Source organism: Carassius carassius, chromosome 31 (genome assembly GCF_963082965.1).
Source record: "Carassius carassius chromosome 31, fCarCar2.1, whole genome shotgun sequence".
NCBI lineage: Eukaryota > Metazoa > Chordata > Actinopteri > Cypriniformes > Cyprinidae > Carassius > Carassius carassius.
In genome coordinates this window covers 20627267-20646165 of record NC_081785.1, presented here as the reverse complement: position 1 = coordinate 20646165, position 18899 = coordinate 20627267, and the positions used below count along the sequence as shown (strand labels likewise).

The window sequence follows — 18899 nt, the reverse complement described above, 5'->3', positions numbered from 1 at the left end:
ATGTCACCATCCTCTTGGGGAGATCCCACCTTGTCCAGGATCCCTGAGATCCTAGCCCCGCAACCTTTGCCTTCCTCCGCTCTTCCTCTAGGATTCTTACTTCAGCCTGGACCGTGGCTCTCCTCTCCACAGGATTGGCTTTCCCCCACTCTTGGAAGTGGATCGTTCCCAGGCCTTGCCTTCCCGTACATGGTGCTCCGATGATGTCTTTGAGCTTTAAGTTCCCTTCTGCTAGGGCCATATTATAGTTATAGCTAACACAACCTATTACAGCTTACTAGTAAGTGTACTGTATAGCCTTTGTGCGCATCAGGAAGCTCTCAAAACATTAAAAATAGGTTTGAAGGCATGTGAGCATTTTAGTTTCGGTTTTAATTTAAAGATCATACAAATTCTCTGCGGTTCTGAGCAGGCATTCTACAATACAATTCATAAATTTTGTCAGATGCTCTGCAATGAATCCTACTATAATGTTTCTTATGGGACAGTGAGGGTGTTTTTTTTTCGTAATGTAGTAAATGTAAAATAATAATAATCTGACCAATCCGAGGCCCCTGCACACAAGGGGCCCATTGCCTGCAGATTAGGCAAGCATGTGAACCCTTTATAAAGGGAACCTTAGTGTAAAGTGTTACCAATATTTTATACACGTTAAAAAAAAAAAAAAAAAAAAGTATCGCATGCATTAACAAGCTAATTCTGAAAGAACTAATCGAAATATAACCATAGTAATCATAATCAATGTATTCCTGTATGATACATGAGCTGAAAACATATTCCCTTATTCTTACTGTACGTTTGTAACCTGTGGTGTTAAGAAGTATATGTGGTTGAATTGTTTGTAATTGTACTGATGGACTATTATTTAATTGAACTATTTGAAAATTAGTCGCTCTTTGTTCCACTATCCATTCAAAGCTTTCTGTCTCCTTTTTCTCTTTTTCCAAAGCCGGTCTGATCTAATTAGTTCCATGTATATTGCCTTCAATGCAATTCTTTCTGCCCTAATTGTTTCAGCGAGGGTTTCATTGAAATCAGCGGGGTGAGTCAGTGGTGCAGATTGTAGAACTACTAAATAGCGGGAGGTAGTGTTCAATGTCGTCTGTTGTTGGTCCATTAACTAATATGTTGAATTGTTTCAATAAATTAGTTTGGACTCCAGGTTACCAACAAGCTTTTGAAAATATAAAGCTTTTGCTCTCCTCTGCTCCGATCTTAGTGGCACCACAGTTTGACAAACCTTTTATGCTTCAAGTGGACTCAAGCCAGATCGGGGCAGGTCCTCCTTCAAACTTGGATGGATGGGGTTCCTCACCCAGTTAGTTATTTTTAACACAAATTTAATTCTTATCAAGCAAATTACTTGGTTATTGAAAAAATGCTATTGCATATGGGCCCTTCAATATTTTGTTGTGTATGTGTGTGTGTGTGTGTGGGGGGGGGGGGTGATTTTGTAAGTGTAAATAAAAGTAGATCCTTGACAGTTTCGAATAATGTATTACGCTTACACATGAGAAAAAAATCACGGCACATTTTAAGTTGTTTCCACTGTTATCAGGAAAACTGGCAGTAATTGTGCCAGTGTTGCACCGAAAGATGGTTGAAAAGTAAGATGAAATTGCTGCCATCAGCTAAAATGAAAGGTCCTTTCTGAGAGAAGGTTATTAAATTCTGAAAAGATTTTGAAGACACACATTTTATCTTTTGGAACAATAAGGTGCCCTCTAATTATGCCAAAGATTAATATTACAGAGATATAATTCATATCTAAATCATCATCCAAACTGTCTTCTGATTAGATCTTTATTAAACATAAAATTAGGTCTCTGGCAATGAGAAAGAGTGATTAGATCTTTGAACATGATATAAAATTAGGTCTCTGGCTATGAAAGAGTGTGATTTGATTTTATAGTTGGTCTCTTGCAGTGTGTGTGTGTGTGTGTGTATGTGCGCGTCCACAAATTAAGGTCGGCAGCGCTGAATGAAGCGAGGATACAGGCAGACATCACGGATATGGTGTCGGTTCAGCAGCCAGGTAAGGAATCGCTCCAGTCCCAGACCATATCCACCGTGAGGACACGTGCCAAACTTCCTCTGCAACACACAAACATTAACATGCTTACATTCGGAACATCTGAATATGACAAAGAATATATAAAAGGTATGACAAAGAGCTAGGCAATATATCAAATATCCAAGATGATAAATGGTAGCATTTCAATTGCATTTTCAAACCATTTCAATTATCAATTTATTTAATTTAGTTCAATTTATTTAATGAGCAATATGCTTGCATCACCAAAAAAAAAGTCATACAACTGGCAATTGTCATAGATTAAAATATTTTAGTAAAAACATGTAGGGAAATATTGCTGCTTATTCCTATGTATTGTACTGGTGGATGTAAAATAAAATTATTTACTATTCTTCCTGAAAACATGACTATATTATTTTAATACAGTTAACTTGTGAATCAATTATTGTAGATATTAGATTGAATCGGTCTATTTTGAATTTTTTTTTTTACATAATTTTAGAGTTAGATCATTTTAAGGTTTTTAAATATATCTTCTACTCAGCAAGGCTGCATTTATTTGATCAAAAATACAGTAAAAACAACTAAATAATTTTACCATTTAAAATTACCCTTTTCTACGTTAATATATAAATGTAATTTATTCCTGGGATCAAAGTTGATTTTTCATTACTCCGGTCTTCAGTGTCACATGATTCTTCAGAAATCATTCTAATACGCCGATTAGCTGCTCAAGAAACATTTCACATTTTTATCAATGTTGAAAACAGTTGTCCTGCTTCGTATTTTGGGGGAAGCCATGATACATTTAGTTTTTCAGGATTCTTTGATGAATAGAAATATTTAACTTCATAAATGTCTTTACTGTCACATTTGATCAATTAAATGCATCCTTGCATCCTGAACAAAAAGTGGTAATAAATAAAACACATATATATCCAAACTTTTGAATGGCAATGCATATGAAATATAGCCAATAGGCTGTTACCTGGTCAGTGTACCAATAGTAGGGTGTGGAGTCGATTCCCTCTCTCTTATACCCTTCCAGGAGCTCCTCAGCATCCCAGATACGCATAGAGCCTCCCACAATCTCACCAACATTGGGCATCAGCACATCCACCTGACAAACAAAAACTTATGAGCCAATTATAACACAATTCTGTTGAATACTGCTCGTCTTACAGACTAATTTATAAAGACCTGGATAAAATCAGCCGGCATGTGAAAACATTTTCCTAAAGGCTTATTTATATTTTATTAAAGTTAATTTTTTTTTTTTAGTTTTCTTTCTTATTTATGAGACTGTTACAGGGCTTTTGTCCTTTTGCATATTAATTTTCATCAGTGGAATCCATTGGTCCACATAACTGCATGATTAAACACCAAATATATGTTTTGATTGACTGTGATTGCATAAAAAAATCTGTTGTTACTGGATATTTTTTTGTGGCTGGTTAATGACAATTCCTGACCGATTCAGTGAGGCGACGGTCTTCAGGGCAGCGCTGCATGTAGAAGGACTTGATCTCAGCAGGGAAACGACACAGCAGAATGGTCTCATTAATGGTGTCAGTCATCTGTCGCTCAGGGGCTTCTGGGATATCCTTTAGCAATGACACACAATAGCCAATTATCCAAGCGTTTGTAGGTGAGAACTCTTGGCAATAACGTACGAGGCTCAATTTAACAAACCTCTCCAAACTCATAAAATGTCCCGTCATCCTTCTTGATGTTGTGCTTTTTTAGCCACTCAATGGCTTCAGTGTAGTTCATCCTCTTGAATGGTCGTTTGGGAGGCTTGAAGTCCTAGAAGAAATTAAAAAAAAAAAATAGATGTATTGTACAGATTCCAGAGCCTCCATACTTGGTGACAAATTTCCGTGACCCTTCTAGTCATTTGTGACAATGCTGTTATAATTAACTAAAAATAAATATACTTTTAATAATATTTACATAAATTGAAATAAAGGTTAACTGAAATAAGCCAAAAAAAAGAAACATTAAACGATTAATTTTAAACTATTTTATTATTTTGTTTTAGTCAGCTGCCAAGGCTACATTACAAATTTTCATTTTGAAGTGCTAAAATTTGACTAAAAAAGACTGAAAGACTGAAATAAAAGTGAATAAAACCGAAAAGTCCAGAGCCTCCATACTTTGATAAATTTCCATGACCTATCCAGTCAATTGTCACAAAAGTGTTACCGTGAAGTAAAACAAAAAATATATAATGGATCTTAACTGAAATAAAATAAAAGACAAAAAATATTTTATTTCAGTCCGTTGCCATGGTAACATTTCTAATTTTCATTTAAAGCTGAAATGAAACCTAAAATGAAATGCGTTTTGCACAAAACTCAAAAAAACAAATAAAAAAAAAGTGAAAAATCCTAAACATTTTAAACTCTGTAATAGTACATTGAATAAACTAAAATAACATTGTTTTGAGACTTTTTTCTTTTTTTTTTTTTTTAGTTAAATCAGACCAATTAATGAACCGGTTTGAGTGATTTAGTGAGATGATTTTACTTGACACCAGATCAATATATTTTACATTAACTATACAAATGAAAATCCTCTATAATGAACTTGATTTCCATGAATTTTACAGGCCTGAACAACATAATCCAGGTTTTCCATGACTGTTATGCTCAAACATATGATGCCCTTGTGTGCCAGGGGTCGTACCGGGTTGAGGTCGTAGAGCAGCTGCGCGACAGGAGACTTCAGGACCCTGTCAACCACGTCACACACCAGATCCTCCAACCTGTTCAGAAGGTCTTCATACGTCATGAAGGGACACTCAGCCTCAATGTGGGTGTACCTGAAAACACACAAACACATGCATACACAGAGGCACATTACTCTTGCATACTTCTGCCTGTTTGAATGAATATTGTCAATGGTGCCAGACTCACTCAGACAGGTGTCTGCGGGTGCGCGACTGCTCAGCGCGGTATGACTGGGCGATGCAGAAGGTGTCGCCCAGTGCAGGGATGCAGGTCTCCAGGTACAGCTGAGAAGACTGCGTCAGATACGCATTCTCACCAAAGTAGTTGAGACTGAAGAGGGTGGAGCCGCCCTCCACCTGTGTCTGCACCAGAGTGGGCGGAGTTATCTGAAGATTAAGACAAACAAACCTGAGTTTAATAAGCAACATCTTGTGCCTCAAAATGAGATTCTTCAATACCTAATTAGAAATAGTTCACCTAAAAAATGAAAATTAGCTAAAAATGTACTCATTCTCAGGCCATCCAAGATTTTGATAAGTTTGTTTTCTTCATCAGATTTCGATAAATTTTGCATCACTTGTTTATCAAAGGATTCTCTGCAGTTAATGGGTGCCATCAGAATGAGAGTCCAAACAGCTGATAAAAACATCACAATAATCCAAACGACTGCAATCCATCAGTTAACGTCTTGTGAAGCCAAAAGCTGTGTTTATAAGAAACAAATCCACAATTTAGGTTTAACTTCTAACCCAACAATACAAGGCCTCCTTCCATAATATCACTTCCTCCAGTGAAAGTCATCTGGTCTGAATCAGGAGAGAAATATGCAGAGAGCAAGCACCCTCTATTTACGTATATACTGTAATAGCCCATTGGCTAGTCAATTTTTTACTTTACTCTCCAGACTGATGTCTGTGTATATTATATATATATATATATATATACAGTGCTGCCTGAAAGTTTGTGAACCCTTAAGAATTTTCTATATTTCAGCATAAATGTGACTCAAAACAAGCATATCTCAGAGGTGCGCACACTACACATACCTCCTATGTCATCTGCCGGAATTGCTTGTGCATATGACAGGATGTGAGGATGTGTAACCAGAAGTGAGAGAAAAGGGCTTATTACGTTTGAAATATGGATATTTTACTTACAAATACACTAGGATTCGCTACAGGAGGCCTGTATTCACCCTCTGGAGCCGTGTGAGGGATGTTTTAATATGGATGCACATGGCATGCCAGAGTTAATTTTGACAGGCTTTTTTGATTTAGTCTTAGTCTTTATCTTGAGACATAAATGCTTAATACTTTTCATTATTTTAGTCAAACTGCAGTTACCAAAATTTATTTTGGTAGCTATTTTATATGTAGTTTTTTTAAACAAAAATTATCATTAATTCTTCTCTCTTTAAACCAAATCAATTAAACTTATGATAAATTTAATTCAAGGATTGAATTTGGAAAAACTTGAATAAATTGACAATTTTCATTTTTGTATGGATGATCTGTTTAACAGTAGTGAAAAGTGCGTTTGACCACCAAAGCGCGGTTCGTTTGACTAGTGTGAGTGCTCCATACCGTGCCTGGGCGCGGCTCGATTGGCCGGCCCTGGCCCGCTTGGAAGAGGTGGGCCAGAGCACGGTTCAGTAGGACTCGGGCACGGTACGCATGCAGTGTGAGCGCTAACCGTGCTGGAGCACGGAACAGGACGCGTGGCGTCACGGTTTTGCGACGCTCCAGCTGGTACCTTGCAAACCTCCTCATACGAGCAGCACGATTACGTGAAAATTTTCGCGCCACTAAGGCGACACATCTGTTTAACAGCAGGCTGTGAGAGGGCTGTGGACCAAACAACACAAAATTATTCACAAAGAAAACAGAGCGATGGACTCCATTGTGTTCAGAGAGCGCCGCTCTTCCTGTTTATCCCGAAACCGTCGCGCACCATAATGACGTAAGCGTGCTCTGGCATGAATGCTGAAACCCTATGTGAGTGCAGGCCATAGGGGGAGTGGGGAGGGGGGACAATCGTATTCGGGCCCGGTTCATGGCAACCGTGCCTAGTGTGAGTACACCCTAAGACAAATACGAAAGAGATACAAATTAAACTTTTTTTTTCAAATACATTGTTAACTTAACATTTGCAAATGTATTTAACATCTTATGTTGGTTAACTTTAATGACAAGGATAGGTACTTAAGTAGGAATACTGTCCCTTTAAGACGGAAGGCATTAATGTAATACTGACACGTTCAGTTTTCACCCACAAGATTAAGTTCACTTAATTGAGAACCGAGTGTTTTTACGTGAGATACTCTACACGATTGGATTGCTGTGTGTGTATTTGAGCTCTGAGAACTGATATGTATATGAGAACTGAAGAAGTATATTTGATCAAATGGAGTTGGCTCAACTCAATTAAACTTCCTTGTATGAATTAGTTTTTTTTTTTTTTTTTTTTATGAGTTGGGGCTACATATAATTAATGGATGGAAAATCTGCCCTCAATTAAATTGAGTTCTGTCCTGATAACTATCGGAGGAATAGGCATGGTAATGTACATGACAATGTTAATGTATTTGGTCTTGGCGGAATAGATCCGCTACGTTGCTGCGGCAGAGCAAGTACCGACACTTGTTACTGGCCAATACATCTACAACATGCTGCTGTGAGCATGTCAGAATATGGCTGCTGCAAATATAACATACATGAAATAACCCCATAGCATAAATGAATCACCTCGTAGAAGATCTATACAGGTGGAGCTGGGGAAGGTGGAGGGTTTCTGAAGCAATCTGCACTGCTACGGCAAGCTCTATTCATAATTTATATCAGCAAAGCAACGCGAGTCATGCGCCTTCACACTAGAATTCACGGTGTGTCAAATACAGGAGACACCTTAATGATGGACTTGTTTCTTAAAAAACAAGCATCTTTTGTCTTCAAAAGCCATTAACTTATGGACTGGAGTCATGTGGATTACTTGTGGACTATTGAGATGCTTTTATCAGCTGTTTGGACTATTCTGACGGCACCCATTCACAGCAGATGATCCATTGGTGAGCAAGTGATATAATGCTAAATTTCTCCATAGCTGATGAAGAAACAAATTCATCTGCATCAGGTATGGTCTGATAATTTTTTTAATTAATAATTTTTAACACAGCAGTTCTTAAATCACGGTCCTCGCGACCCCCCACTTTGCACATTTTGTGTTATTCTCTTATGGTTTGTGCCATTCGACTAATTCCCCTTTGAATAGGCTTGGGTATCAAGTATTGATTGGAACCGGGACTAGCTTTGCGATTTTCCCGGAATAGTTCAAAATAATGTTTTTTAATGTTTACATATCAATTGCTAATTTCGATTCACAGTCTGCCGACTGGAAGAATAAACCGCTGAACACCAACAAAGAAGTCCACCGGAAGTGTTGGCATAACAGAGTGAGTCGAACATGGATAGCGTGTGTCGGCGGTCCAAAGGGTGGCTACACTTTTCTAAACAGAACAAAATCTCAGCAAATTGCAACATTTGTGGCAAGATTGTTTCGTGCATAGGAGTGTGCACGTCGAACATGATAAAGCACCTCCGAGTTTTTGGAGTAGAAATAAATGTGTGCCCCATCTTTAACGTGCTGCACCGACCATCCTCCGCTGCCTCTTCTTTCTTCCATTTATGGGTTTAAGCTTCTACACCCAGCAAACTTATTTTCTCCACAGCAGGAGATACTATCTGTCCAGAATGCTCACGTATCCTGCCTGAGAAGGCAGATATGATCATTTTCCTAAACAATAACTTTTTCTGATTTTATACTGTACCTGCTGCTAATCTGGACTGGGTTTTACAAGTTGTTTCTTATTGTTTATATGCTATTCTGCACCAGATACGAAAATACGAAAGAGATACAAATTAAACTTTTATTCATTTTTTCAAATACTTTGTTAACTTAACATTTGTAAATGTATTTAACAGCTTTTGTTGGTTAACTTTAATGACAAGGATAGGTACTTAAGTAGGAATACTGTCCCTTTAAGACGGAAGGCATTAATGTAATACTGACACGTTCAGTTTTCACCCACAAGTTTAAGTTCACTTAATTGAGAACCGAGTGTTTTTACGTGAGATACTCTACACGATTGGATTGCTGTGTGTGTATTTGAGCTCTGAGAACTGATATGTATATGAGAACTGAAAAAGTATATTTGATCAAATGGAGTTGGCTTAACTCAATTCAACTTCCTTGTATGAATTTGTTTTGTTTTTTATGAGTTGGGGCTACATATAATTAATGGATGGAAAATCTGCCCTCAATTAAATTGAGTTCTGTCCTGATAACTATCGGAGGAATAGGCATGGTAATGTACATGACAATGTTAATGTATTTGGTCTTGGCGGAATAGATCCGCTACGTTGCTGCGGCAGAGCAAGTACCGACACTTGTTACTGGCCAATACATCTACAACATGCTGCTGTGAGCATGTCAGAATATTGCTGCTGCAAATATGTGTAGGGACCCTGCCAATCGGAACACAGTTCGTTCATTCATTGAACTCACTTCTAACGAGCTGGTGACTGAATCAGGTGTATTAAACAAAAGAGACATGTAAAATATCACGAGGACCAGGATTAAGAACTGCTGCTTTAACACATAGCTTAAGGAATGACCTCGCAGTAACCCCGGCTGAAGAAATGATCCCGGAAACACTGCGTGACCGCAGATCGGACTTTCAGGATCTTGGAGACATTTTCCCCACGGATCATCATGTGCCTGTTGTTCAGCTGCACATCCACATCAGACTCCTCGTTCAGCAGGTTATCAGCGCCGCCCGCCGGAGCGAGACCGATCAGCTCCCAGAAATCACAGTGCAGCTCATGGCCGCCTGGAGCCTTTTCAAAACAAACAAAAGAAACGTTTAGATACCATATGACAAAGATTTGAGGATAAGTAAATATTGACAGAGCCTTAATTGCTAGATGAACTATAGGTAATTAATATTACATTCAATTAAAATCATATTAATATTAATTACCTAATCAGTTAAATTTTTTCTCACCTGTTTGCCCTCAGGAACAGGTTTCACGGTTCCATACAGAGCTACAGTGCTCTCCGTAGACAACACCTGTCCATTATAACACTGACACTGCAAACAAGACAGAGTCATCTCAGAGACTTTTTTAGCTAGAATGTACTTTTACTTGCATTCATTAAAAATGACTTTTTTGGAAAATAGAACAAAAAAGTCCCATCAAATGTTATCAAAATTCTGAAGAATATATATTTATATATTTTTAATTATTTTAATATATTATTTTATGAATAAACTTTGTAATAATTTTATGTGGCTCAAGTGGTAAAGCATTATGTTAGTAGTGCAAGGTTGTGGGTTCGATTCCCAGGGAACACATGTTAGGTAAAAAAATTTGGCCTGAATGCCCTGTAAGTCACTTTGGATAAAAGCGTCTGCTAAATGCATGAATTAAAAAATATATATATTTTAATTTAATAATATATATATATATATAAAATATAAACATTTTAGATGATTTCAGTTATCATTTAGGGTTTTTCATTATTATTAGGGAATTTCCCAGCCTTAATTATAAATAACTACATGTTTTGATAACCAGCAGGATCAACAACAAACAAAAGTACCAGTTTATCCGTGAGAACACACTGCAGGAAACCAGTTCCATCGCGCAGCACAATAAACAGGAGGTTCTTTCCTGAGAAAACATGTGCAAACCTATTTTAAAACAAACTATATTTTCATCATTTTCATTGACACTAACTGACTGGACCCATTTAAAAAAAAACTGCTGAGTAATTCTGGATGGTCATTTCAGGCTTGTTTGGTGAAAGAAAAAATAAACCTTCTCACCTTGTCTGCGTAACCGATGGACCCAACCAAACACCTTCACCCTCTGCTCTCTGAGCGCCTCCAGCTTATTAATTTTCACCTGAATATGATAAAATAAACCAGAGAAACTGATAAAGAGGAACACTTTCATATCAGCTCAGGTTCATATCGGCTTCACTAGCTACATTTACATGAAAATATTAGCCATGTAAACCATTGAAACCAACTACGTTGTCAGCCAGAATAAAAAAAATGCTGTTATGTGCCATGATGTGGATATTTATGTTGTATGAATGCAACGACTGCACAATTCAGAATAGATTTCAAATTCATTGACAAATTTTATGCCCCACAACTTTTAAAATGTCAAATTGTTTTGTTCCTTTCTTAGAGTGGCTTTGGATTAAAGCATCTGCTAAACTTATAAATGTAAATCTAAAATGGCTACATTTAACATTTCCCCTTTGATAGTAATCACAAATCAGTATTAGAATTTGTTCCCAAATGTTAAGAACCATTTCATTTTGTTTATAAATTATATCAATTACAGCCCCTACCACCTACCCATTCTCACTCTGTATAATAATAATAATAAACTGTTCATACAGCACCTTTAGTGTATAAAATGCAGCTCAAAGTGCTTTACATAAAAGCATAATAACTCAGTGCTGTTATACAGTCAATATTATATTCAGCATGTAATTCAGGAAAAACTCACGGTTTTGGGTTCAGGAAGGCTGGGGTCGTTCTTGATGACGATGTTTTTAGCTTCTTCCAGATTCTTCTCTCTGCGTTCAGCATCTTCAGCCTGTCAGTCATGAGATCAGACAGAGGTCAAAACAGACATACAGGACCCTGACATGGAGCTAGGTTTACTGGACAGGAATTCTGGGTCTATAAAGGGCAGATGAATTACAGTACCTCCTTCTTATCTTTGCTGTCACCCTTCATTTGCTCTCTATTAAGGAGCTTCTTTGTGTTCTTCATTTGAGTCTTCGAGATAACAGCCCAACGCTATCAACACAAACAAACCATGTTAAAACAAAAGGTTAAAATATTAGGTACATTTTTATTCCTATGAAACCTTGGCAAGTTATTATTAATCGTGTAATTCAATGTTCCAGCTCTTTTTGTCAAATAACTTTGTGATGTATATTCTTGTTGCCTGCTGCTAGTTATTGGTTAGTGTTATTTGCAGATTTCACACCTCTCCTTCCTTCTGTGAGTCCACATAAATCACTGGAAAAGGTTCTTTTCCAGCAAACAACAGTGCCTGAAAAGATTACAGAGAACATTTAAGAAAACAAATACAGAAAATAATCTGAATCATCATTTAAACTGTAGTTCATGAGAAAATTAAACGAATCAAGCACCTTGAGTGCAGTTTGAAAGGGCTTCTGCTCTGATCCATCTCCATCCACATCACTGCCCTGTGTTTCAGACACATACAGCTCTTCTGGAGGAACAAACAACATCAGCTTTAACATTTCACCATTTTACATGCAGAACCAGAGTTGACATCACTTATGGAAAGGGCTCAGGTCCTTTCTAGTGTGCTTTAGTGTGCTACCTAGGGCACTGATACTGCTCTTTAATGTATTCATTTACGAAAATGTGCAACGGTTATATTTAAAAACAAAGTGCCATATTGAACATATAAGCTTTTGTTAATTTAATACTAAATATAACATCAGTGTATAGATGAAATATTGATCAGCATATTCTGGTGCAACCCTCTGCAGAGACTGATTAAATTTAACCTGTGCTGGTGTGTATAATTATGTATACGAGTACAGTATTGTTGTAGAATGCTAAAATATCAATATTAGTGTAGTACAGTGATAGAAAAATTTATACCACATTAGTGTATTTATGTATTATATTGACCTATATAAATACATTATTGGTGGTACATTGAATAACATTCATAATGTGGGGTGTACTGAAGTATATATAAATACAGTACATGTAGTACAGTGCAGCCTTATTTTTCACCTATATATATATATATTATATATATATATATATATATATATATATATATATATATATATATATATAACACAACTAGGCTCATATTCACAAAACAGGCTAAAAGTAGCTCATAACTTGCCGATTTAAGAGAAAATCTTAAAAATAACGGCTGTGTCAGTTCCAAATTTAAGATTCCAAAATTTTTGCTCCAAGAGTAAAATCTACGATTTTATCAGTTGTTATAAGCCTGTCTCAGACACATTGGTATCGGCGAATATGCGCCCGTTATCTCACTGATATTAACTTTTTTTTTACAAAACACAGATAAAGTGCTTGTAAATGGTGTAATTACGTAGTTTGTCCAGCAGAGCATGCTCCATTGATAAAATGCTTTAAAGCTCAACGCCTGTTTCACATATAATCCATCTGCAGTGCGTATGCAGTCCGTGTGCGTTACATATGTGTGGTGCTGAAGCAGCACTGACTCATTGTGCTTTCACACAGGACACGTTTGCAGTCTGCTACTGATCCGCGGCTGTTTAAGCCACAAAACACAACATTTGTCCATTATTTTGATATCAAATCATGTAAACAAAACAAAAAACAAAAAAATCAAAAAGCTTTTTCAGCAAAGATTAATTGCGAGTCGAGAACTCCCAATCGAAGGGTTGTGAGTTCGAATCTTGGGCCGGCAGGAATTGTAGGTGGGGGGGAGTGCATGTACAGCTCTCTCCACCTTCAATACCACGACTGAGGTGCACTTGAGCAAGGCACCAAACCACCAACTGCTCCCCGGGCGCTGCAGCTCCGGGCATGTGTTCACGGTGTGTATGTGTTCACTAAGGTTAACTAATGATATCTTATTGTGATACCTATTAGTCTTACAACCCGAATTCCGGAAAAGTTGGGACGTTTTTTAAATTTTAATAAAATGAAAACTAAAAGACTTTCAAATCACATGAGCCAATATTTTATTCACAATAGAACATAGATAACATAGCAAATGTTTAAACTGAGAAAGTTTACAATTTTATGCACAAAATGAGCTCATTTCAATTTTGATTTCGGCTACAGGTCTCAAAATAGTTGGGACAGGGCATGTTTACCATGGTGTAGCATCTCCTTTTCTTTTCAAAACAGTTTGAAGGCGTCTGGGCATTGAGGCTATGAGTTGCTGGAGTTTTGCTGTTGGAATTTGGTCCCATTCTTGCCTTATATAGATTTCCAGCTGCTGAAGAGTTCGTGGTCGTCTTTGACGTATTTTTCGTTTAATGATGCGCCAAATGTTCTCTATAGGTGAAAGATCTGGACTGCAGGCAGGCCAGGTTAGCACCCGGACTCTTCTACGACGAAGCCATGCTGTTGTTATAGCTGCAGTATGTGGTTTTGCATTGTCCTGCTGAAATAAACAAGGCCTTCCCTGAAATAGATGTTGTTTGGAGGGAAGCATATGTTGCTCTAAAACCTTTATATACCTTTCAGCATTCACAGAGCCTTCCAAAACATGCAAGCTGCCCATACCGTATGCACTTATGCACCCCCATACCATCAGAGATGCTGGCTTTTGAACTGAACGCTGATAACATGCTGGAAGGTCTCCCTCCTCTTTAGCCCGGAGGACACGGCGTCCGTGATTTCCAACAAGAATGTCAAATTTGGACTCGTCTGACCATAAAACACTATTCCACTTTGAAATAGTCCATTTTAAATGAGCCTTGGCCCACAGGACACGACGGCGCTTCTGGACCATGTTCACATATGGCTTCCTTTTTGCATGATAGAGCTTTAGTTGGCATCTGCTGATGGCACGGCGGATTGTGTTTACCGACAGTGGTTTCTGAAAGTATTCCTGGGCCCATTTAGTAATGTCATTGACACAATCATGCCGATGAGTGATGCAGTGTCGTCTGAGAGCCCGAAGACCACGGGCATCCAATAAAGGTCTCCGGCCTTGTCCCTTACGCACAGATTTCTCCAGTTTCTCTGAATCTTTTGATGATGTTATGCACTGTAGATGATGAGATTTGCAAAGCCTTTGCAATTTGACGTTGAGGAACATTGTTTTTAAAGTTTTCCACAATTTTTTTACGCAGTCTTTCACAGATTGGAGAGCCTCTGCCCATCTTTACTTCTGAGAGACTCTGCTTCTCTAAGACAAAGCTTTTATAGCTAATCATGTTACAGACCTGATATCAATTAACTTAATTAATCACTAGATGTTCTCCCAGCTGAATCTTTTCAAAACTGCTTGCTTTTTTAGCCATTTGTTGCCCCCGTGCCAACTTTTTTGAGACCTGTAGCAGGCATTAAATTTTAAATGAGCTAATTAAGTGGATAAAAGTGTAAAATTTCTCAGTTTAAACATTTGCTACGTTATCTATGTTCTATTGTGAATTGAAATTCCTTTAGTTTTCATTTTATTAAAATTTAAAAAACGTCCCAACTTTTCCGGAATTCGGGTTGTAATAGTTCTTTTGCACTTTAATCTGTGTAAAACTTAACTTTATATTTTCTCTGTATTGTTTTATTGTAATTAAATCTTTAATTTATCTAAATGTTAAATGTTTTTTAAAGTCTAGTAAGAAAAAGTAATTTAACCTGCTATACTGTATTATTACCAAACAAACTAAATTTCAATACTGTGATAACACCATATACTTTAATAAAAGTCTGCACTTTTGTGAAACCCTCACAATCTTCCCCTGAGTCTGCACTTTAGTGACGTAATGCCGCTTTGACTGTTGGGTAGAAGTCTGCCGCAGAGCTCGTCCCAGTGTGGGCTCGGCAGAAATGCGGATCGAGGATGCATAACAGCTGCAAAGGGGCGTTCGTTAGCACCCTTCTGAACCCTAAAATGACAAATGGGATACCTTACGGTCTTGTGGACTTAATGGACACGTGCATGCAGTTAGGCTGTGCAATTAATCGAAAAAAAAAAAACGATTCGATTTTGGCCTCCAACGTTTATAAAAATCCAATAATCGAGATAAAACGATTATTGTGCCCCATTCCTCTCCCCTTTGCAGCGATGCGCTTTCATTCCTCCATAAAAGCCAAATTTCCTTAGCAAATCAGTTAAATCATGTAACGTGACATATATGAAACACTGCTGTGTGCTACTCGGAGATTAGTTTATGATTATTACTCATTTATAGAGGGAATAAAATCAATGTCAAATGTGCAATTGTGCTGATAGTTGGGAATCAGCACTCTCTTGGCCACTCATGATGTTTAACTAGACTATGATATGTTACAAATATACAAACTCAATTTTTATAATAGTATGTTTGTCTAGTGAGTTTCTTTGTCTGTTCTGTTGCGCTCATATGTTTTGATTTCTCCATGAGAATCACTCTTTAACACAGACTGGCTGCATGAGCCTCGATTGGTGTGACTGTTACTGTCAATAAATTATTAATCATTACCTATCTTCATTTACAACAAATGTAATAAAATAATTTACAGTCATTCTCACTGAAATTGAAAGTGAAATTGAAGTGACATACAACTTAATATGGTGACCCATACTCAGAATTGGTGCTCTGCATTTAACCCATCCAAAGTGCACACACACACACACACACATATACCGTGAACACACACCCGGAGCAGTGGGCAGCCACATATGTTGCGCCGCCCGGGGAGCAGTTGTGGGTCATGGTATTGCCGGCCCGAGACTCGAATTGCACTACACAATTTCTTTCTGACTTTATTCAATTACATTATCTGCTCTTAGCTTTGTTCCTACATGTCCAAATTAGGGATGCAACGATATCATTTTTTCAGAACCAATCAGATACCGAAATTTCTGAGTATCTGCCGATACCGATTCAATCCGATACCAGCACATTTTTTTTTTTATCAATGTAGAATTTCTATACTTCTCTGTTGACCTGGCAATCAATTTTAAGTGTTAATCATAAACTTCTACATACACACAACTTAATTTCAAAAATTCAAACTGGTATTAAAATCAAAATGTCCACTTTACTTTTGGTTTCGATTTTAACGATCGCGCTAATTCTCTGCGGGCATTCTACAATACAATACATACATTTTGTCAGACGCTCTCCAACGAATGCTTCTTTAATGTTCCTTATGTGCCATTGAGGGTGTTTTTTCGTTCGTTTAAGTAAATTTAAAATAAAATAAAAAATAGTCTGGCCAGTCCGAGGCCCCTGCACGCGTGGGGCCCATTGGCTGCAGTCTAGACAAGCACGTGCGTTAATCCGCGCCTCATTATCAAGACGCTATTCAAAATAAAGTGCTAATATTTTTTTTCTTCCAAACCATTTACAAAAAAATTGTAATGCCTGTAGAAATACATTTTGTGATTTTTAATGTTAAGACCTTCATTTTTCCCCCAAATCCGTTTAGTGACTTTTATTGCTCGCAAAAACCCTGTACAAAAGGTCTCGCCCACTCTTACAGGAAAGATACAGTGGATAAATTAGCGTCTAATGAATTGGATGTCGCACATTCAAAGAAAACAACTTAACGTTACTTCCACGTTGAAAAATATGGTGGATAAAGTAACAACAGGACAGCATGATCTGACGCAACCCTGCAGACAATATGCAGCTTATACAATGTCATTATTATCATCGAACTCACTGATTGACATCTGACCGACGCCCTCGTCTGCCATGTTGCGCTTTATAGACCTCAGAGTTTAGTCCAGTTCGGGTTGAGTCCTGCCGTCTCGCCTTTTGCCACGTACTAAACTCTCGCGCACGAGCTGCTGGGATCGACTTCAGGAAAAGGGCGTAACAAAAAAGGGGGCGTAACTTATTCTTCTTCTTTGATTTAATAGCGGGTTGCGAACCAACTTGCGAACGCCATCTACTGTGATGGAGTGTGAAAAGAATGAATAACCCTCCTATATCCTATTACAAAACCCACTATTCTTAATAAATCTCATGACTGCGTGCATTTGTTTTCTTGAATTTGGACCATCATTTAATAAGCTGGTTATTAAATTCCTGCCTTCCTACTGCTTGTAATTCTTCTTTAAGAATCCTCCTTTGTATTTCATAACGGTAGTGAGCATACATATTTGAATCACGGTCTATCTTAAATATAACAACATTATAAACAATGCAAGGTTCGATTACACAAGCTGAATATTTAAACACAACAACAAAATAAACATAGCTGACCTATAATCAGGAATGATTAAATAAACTTACAACCCGAATTCCGGAAAAGTTGTGACGTTTTTTAAATTTTAATAAAATGAAAACTAAAGGAATTTCAAATCACATGAGCCAATATTTTATTCACAATAGAACATAGATAACGTAGCAAATGTTTAAACTGAGAAATTTTACACTTTTATCCACTTAATTAGCTCATTTAAAATTTAATGCCTGCTAAAGGTCTCAAAAAAGTTGGCACGGGGGCAACAAATGGCTAAAAAAGCAAGCAGTTTTGAAAAGATTCAGCTGGGAGAACATCTAGTGATTAATTAAGTTAATTGATATCAGGTCTGTAACATGATAAGCTATAAAAGCTTTGTCTTAGAGAAGCAGAGTCTCTCAGAAGTAAAGATGGGCAGAGGCTCTCCAATCTGTGAAAGACTGCGTAAAAAAATTGTGGAAAACTTTAAAAACAATGTTCCTCAACATCAAATTGCAAAGGCTTTGCAAATCTCATCATCTACAGTGCATAACATCATCAAAAGATTCAGAGAAACTGGAGAAATCTCTGTGCGTAAGGGACAAGGCCGGAGACCTTTATTGGATGCCCGTGGTCTTCGGGCTCTCAGACGACACTGCATGACTCATCGGCATGATTGTGTCAATGACATTACTAAATGGGCCCAGGAATACTTTCAGAAACCACTGTCGGTAAACACAATCCGCCGTGCCATCAGCAGATGCCAACTAAAGCTCTATCATGCAAAAAGGAAGCCATATGTGAACATGGTCCAGAAGCGCCGTCGTGTCCTGTGGGCCAAGGCTCATTTAAAATGGACTATTTCAAAGTGGAATAGTGTTTTATGGTCAGACAAGTCCAAATTTGACATTCTTGTTGGAAATCACGGACGCCGTGTCCTCCGGACTAAAGAGGAGGGAGACCTTCCAGCATGTTATCAGCGTTCAGTTCAAAAGCCAGCATCTCTGATGGTATGGGGGTGCATAAGTGCATACGGTATGGGCAGCTTGCATGTTTTGGAAGGCTCTGTGAATGCTGAAAGGTATATAAAGGTTTTAGAGCAACATTTGCTTCCCTCCAAACAACGTCTATTTCAGGGATGGCCTTGTTTATTTCAGCAGGACAATGCAAAACCACA

The 18899-nt window shown here is 37.7% G+C and overlaps 1 protein-coding gene across 1 annotated transcript; it reads right to left on the bottom strand.

The window, feature by feature from the left end:
* Positions 1-1722: 1722 nt before the first annotated feature.
* Positions 1723-17365, bottom strand: LOC132111734 (asparagine--tRNA ligase, cytoplasmic-like). The gene is made up of 15 exons (XM_059519315.1): positions 17219-17365; positions 12004-12086; positions 11838-11903; positions 11552-11644; positions 11349-11438; positions 10652-10730; positions 10426-10496; positions 9827-9913; positions 9438-9659; positions 4954-5153; positions 4724-4859; positions 3728-3841; positions 3508-3639; positions 3024-3155; positions 1723-2094 (listed from the first exon to the last, which is right to left on the bottom strand). Exons 1-15 carry the CDS (start codon positions 17250-17252, stop codon positions 1963-1965), a joined length of 1671 nt encoding a protein of 556 aa, XP_059375298.1. The 5' UTR covers positions 17253-17365; the 3' UTR covers positions 1723-1962.
* Positions 17366-18899: the final 1534 nt, after the last annotated feature.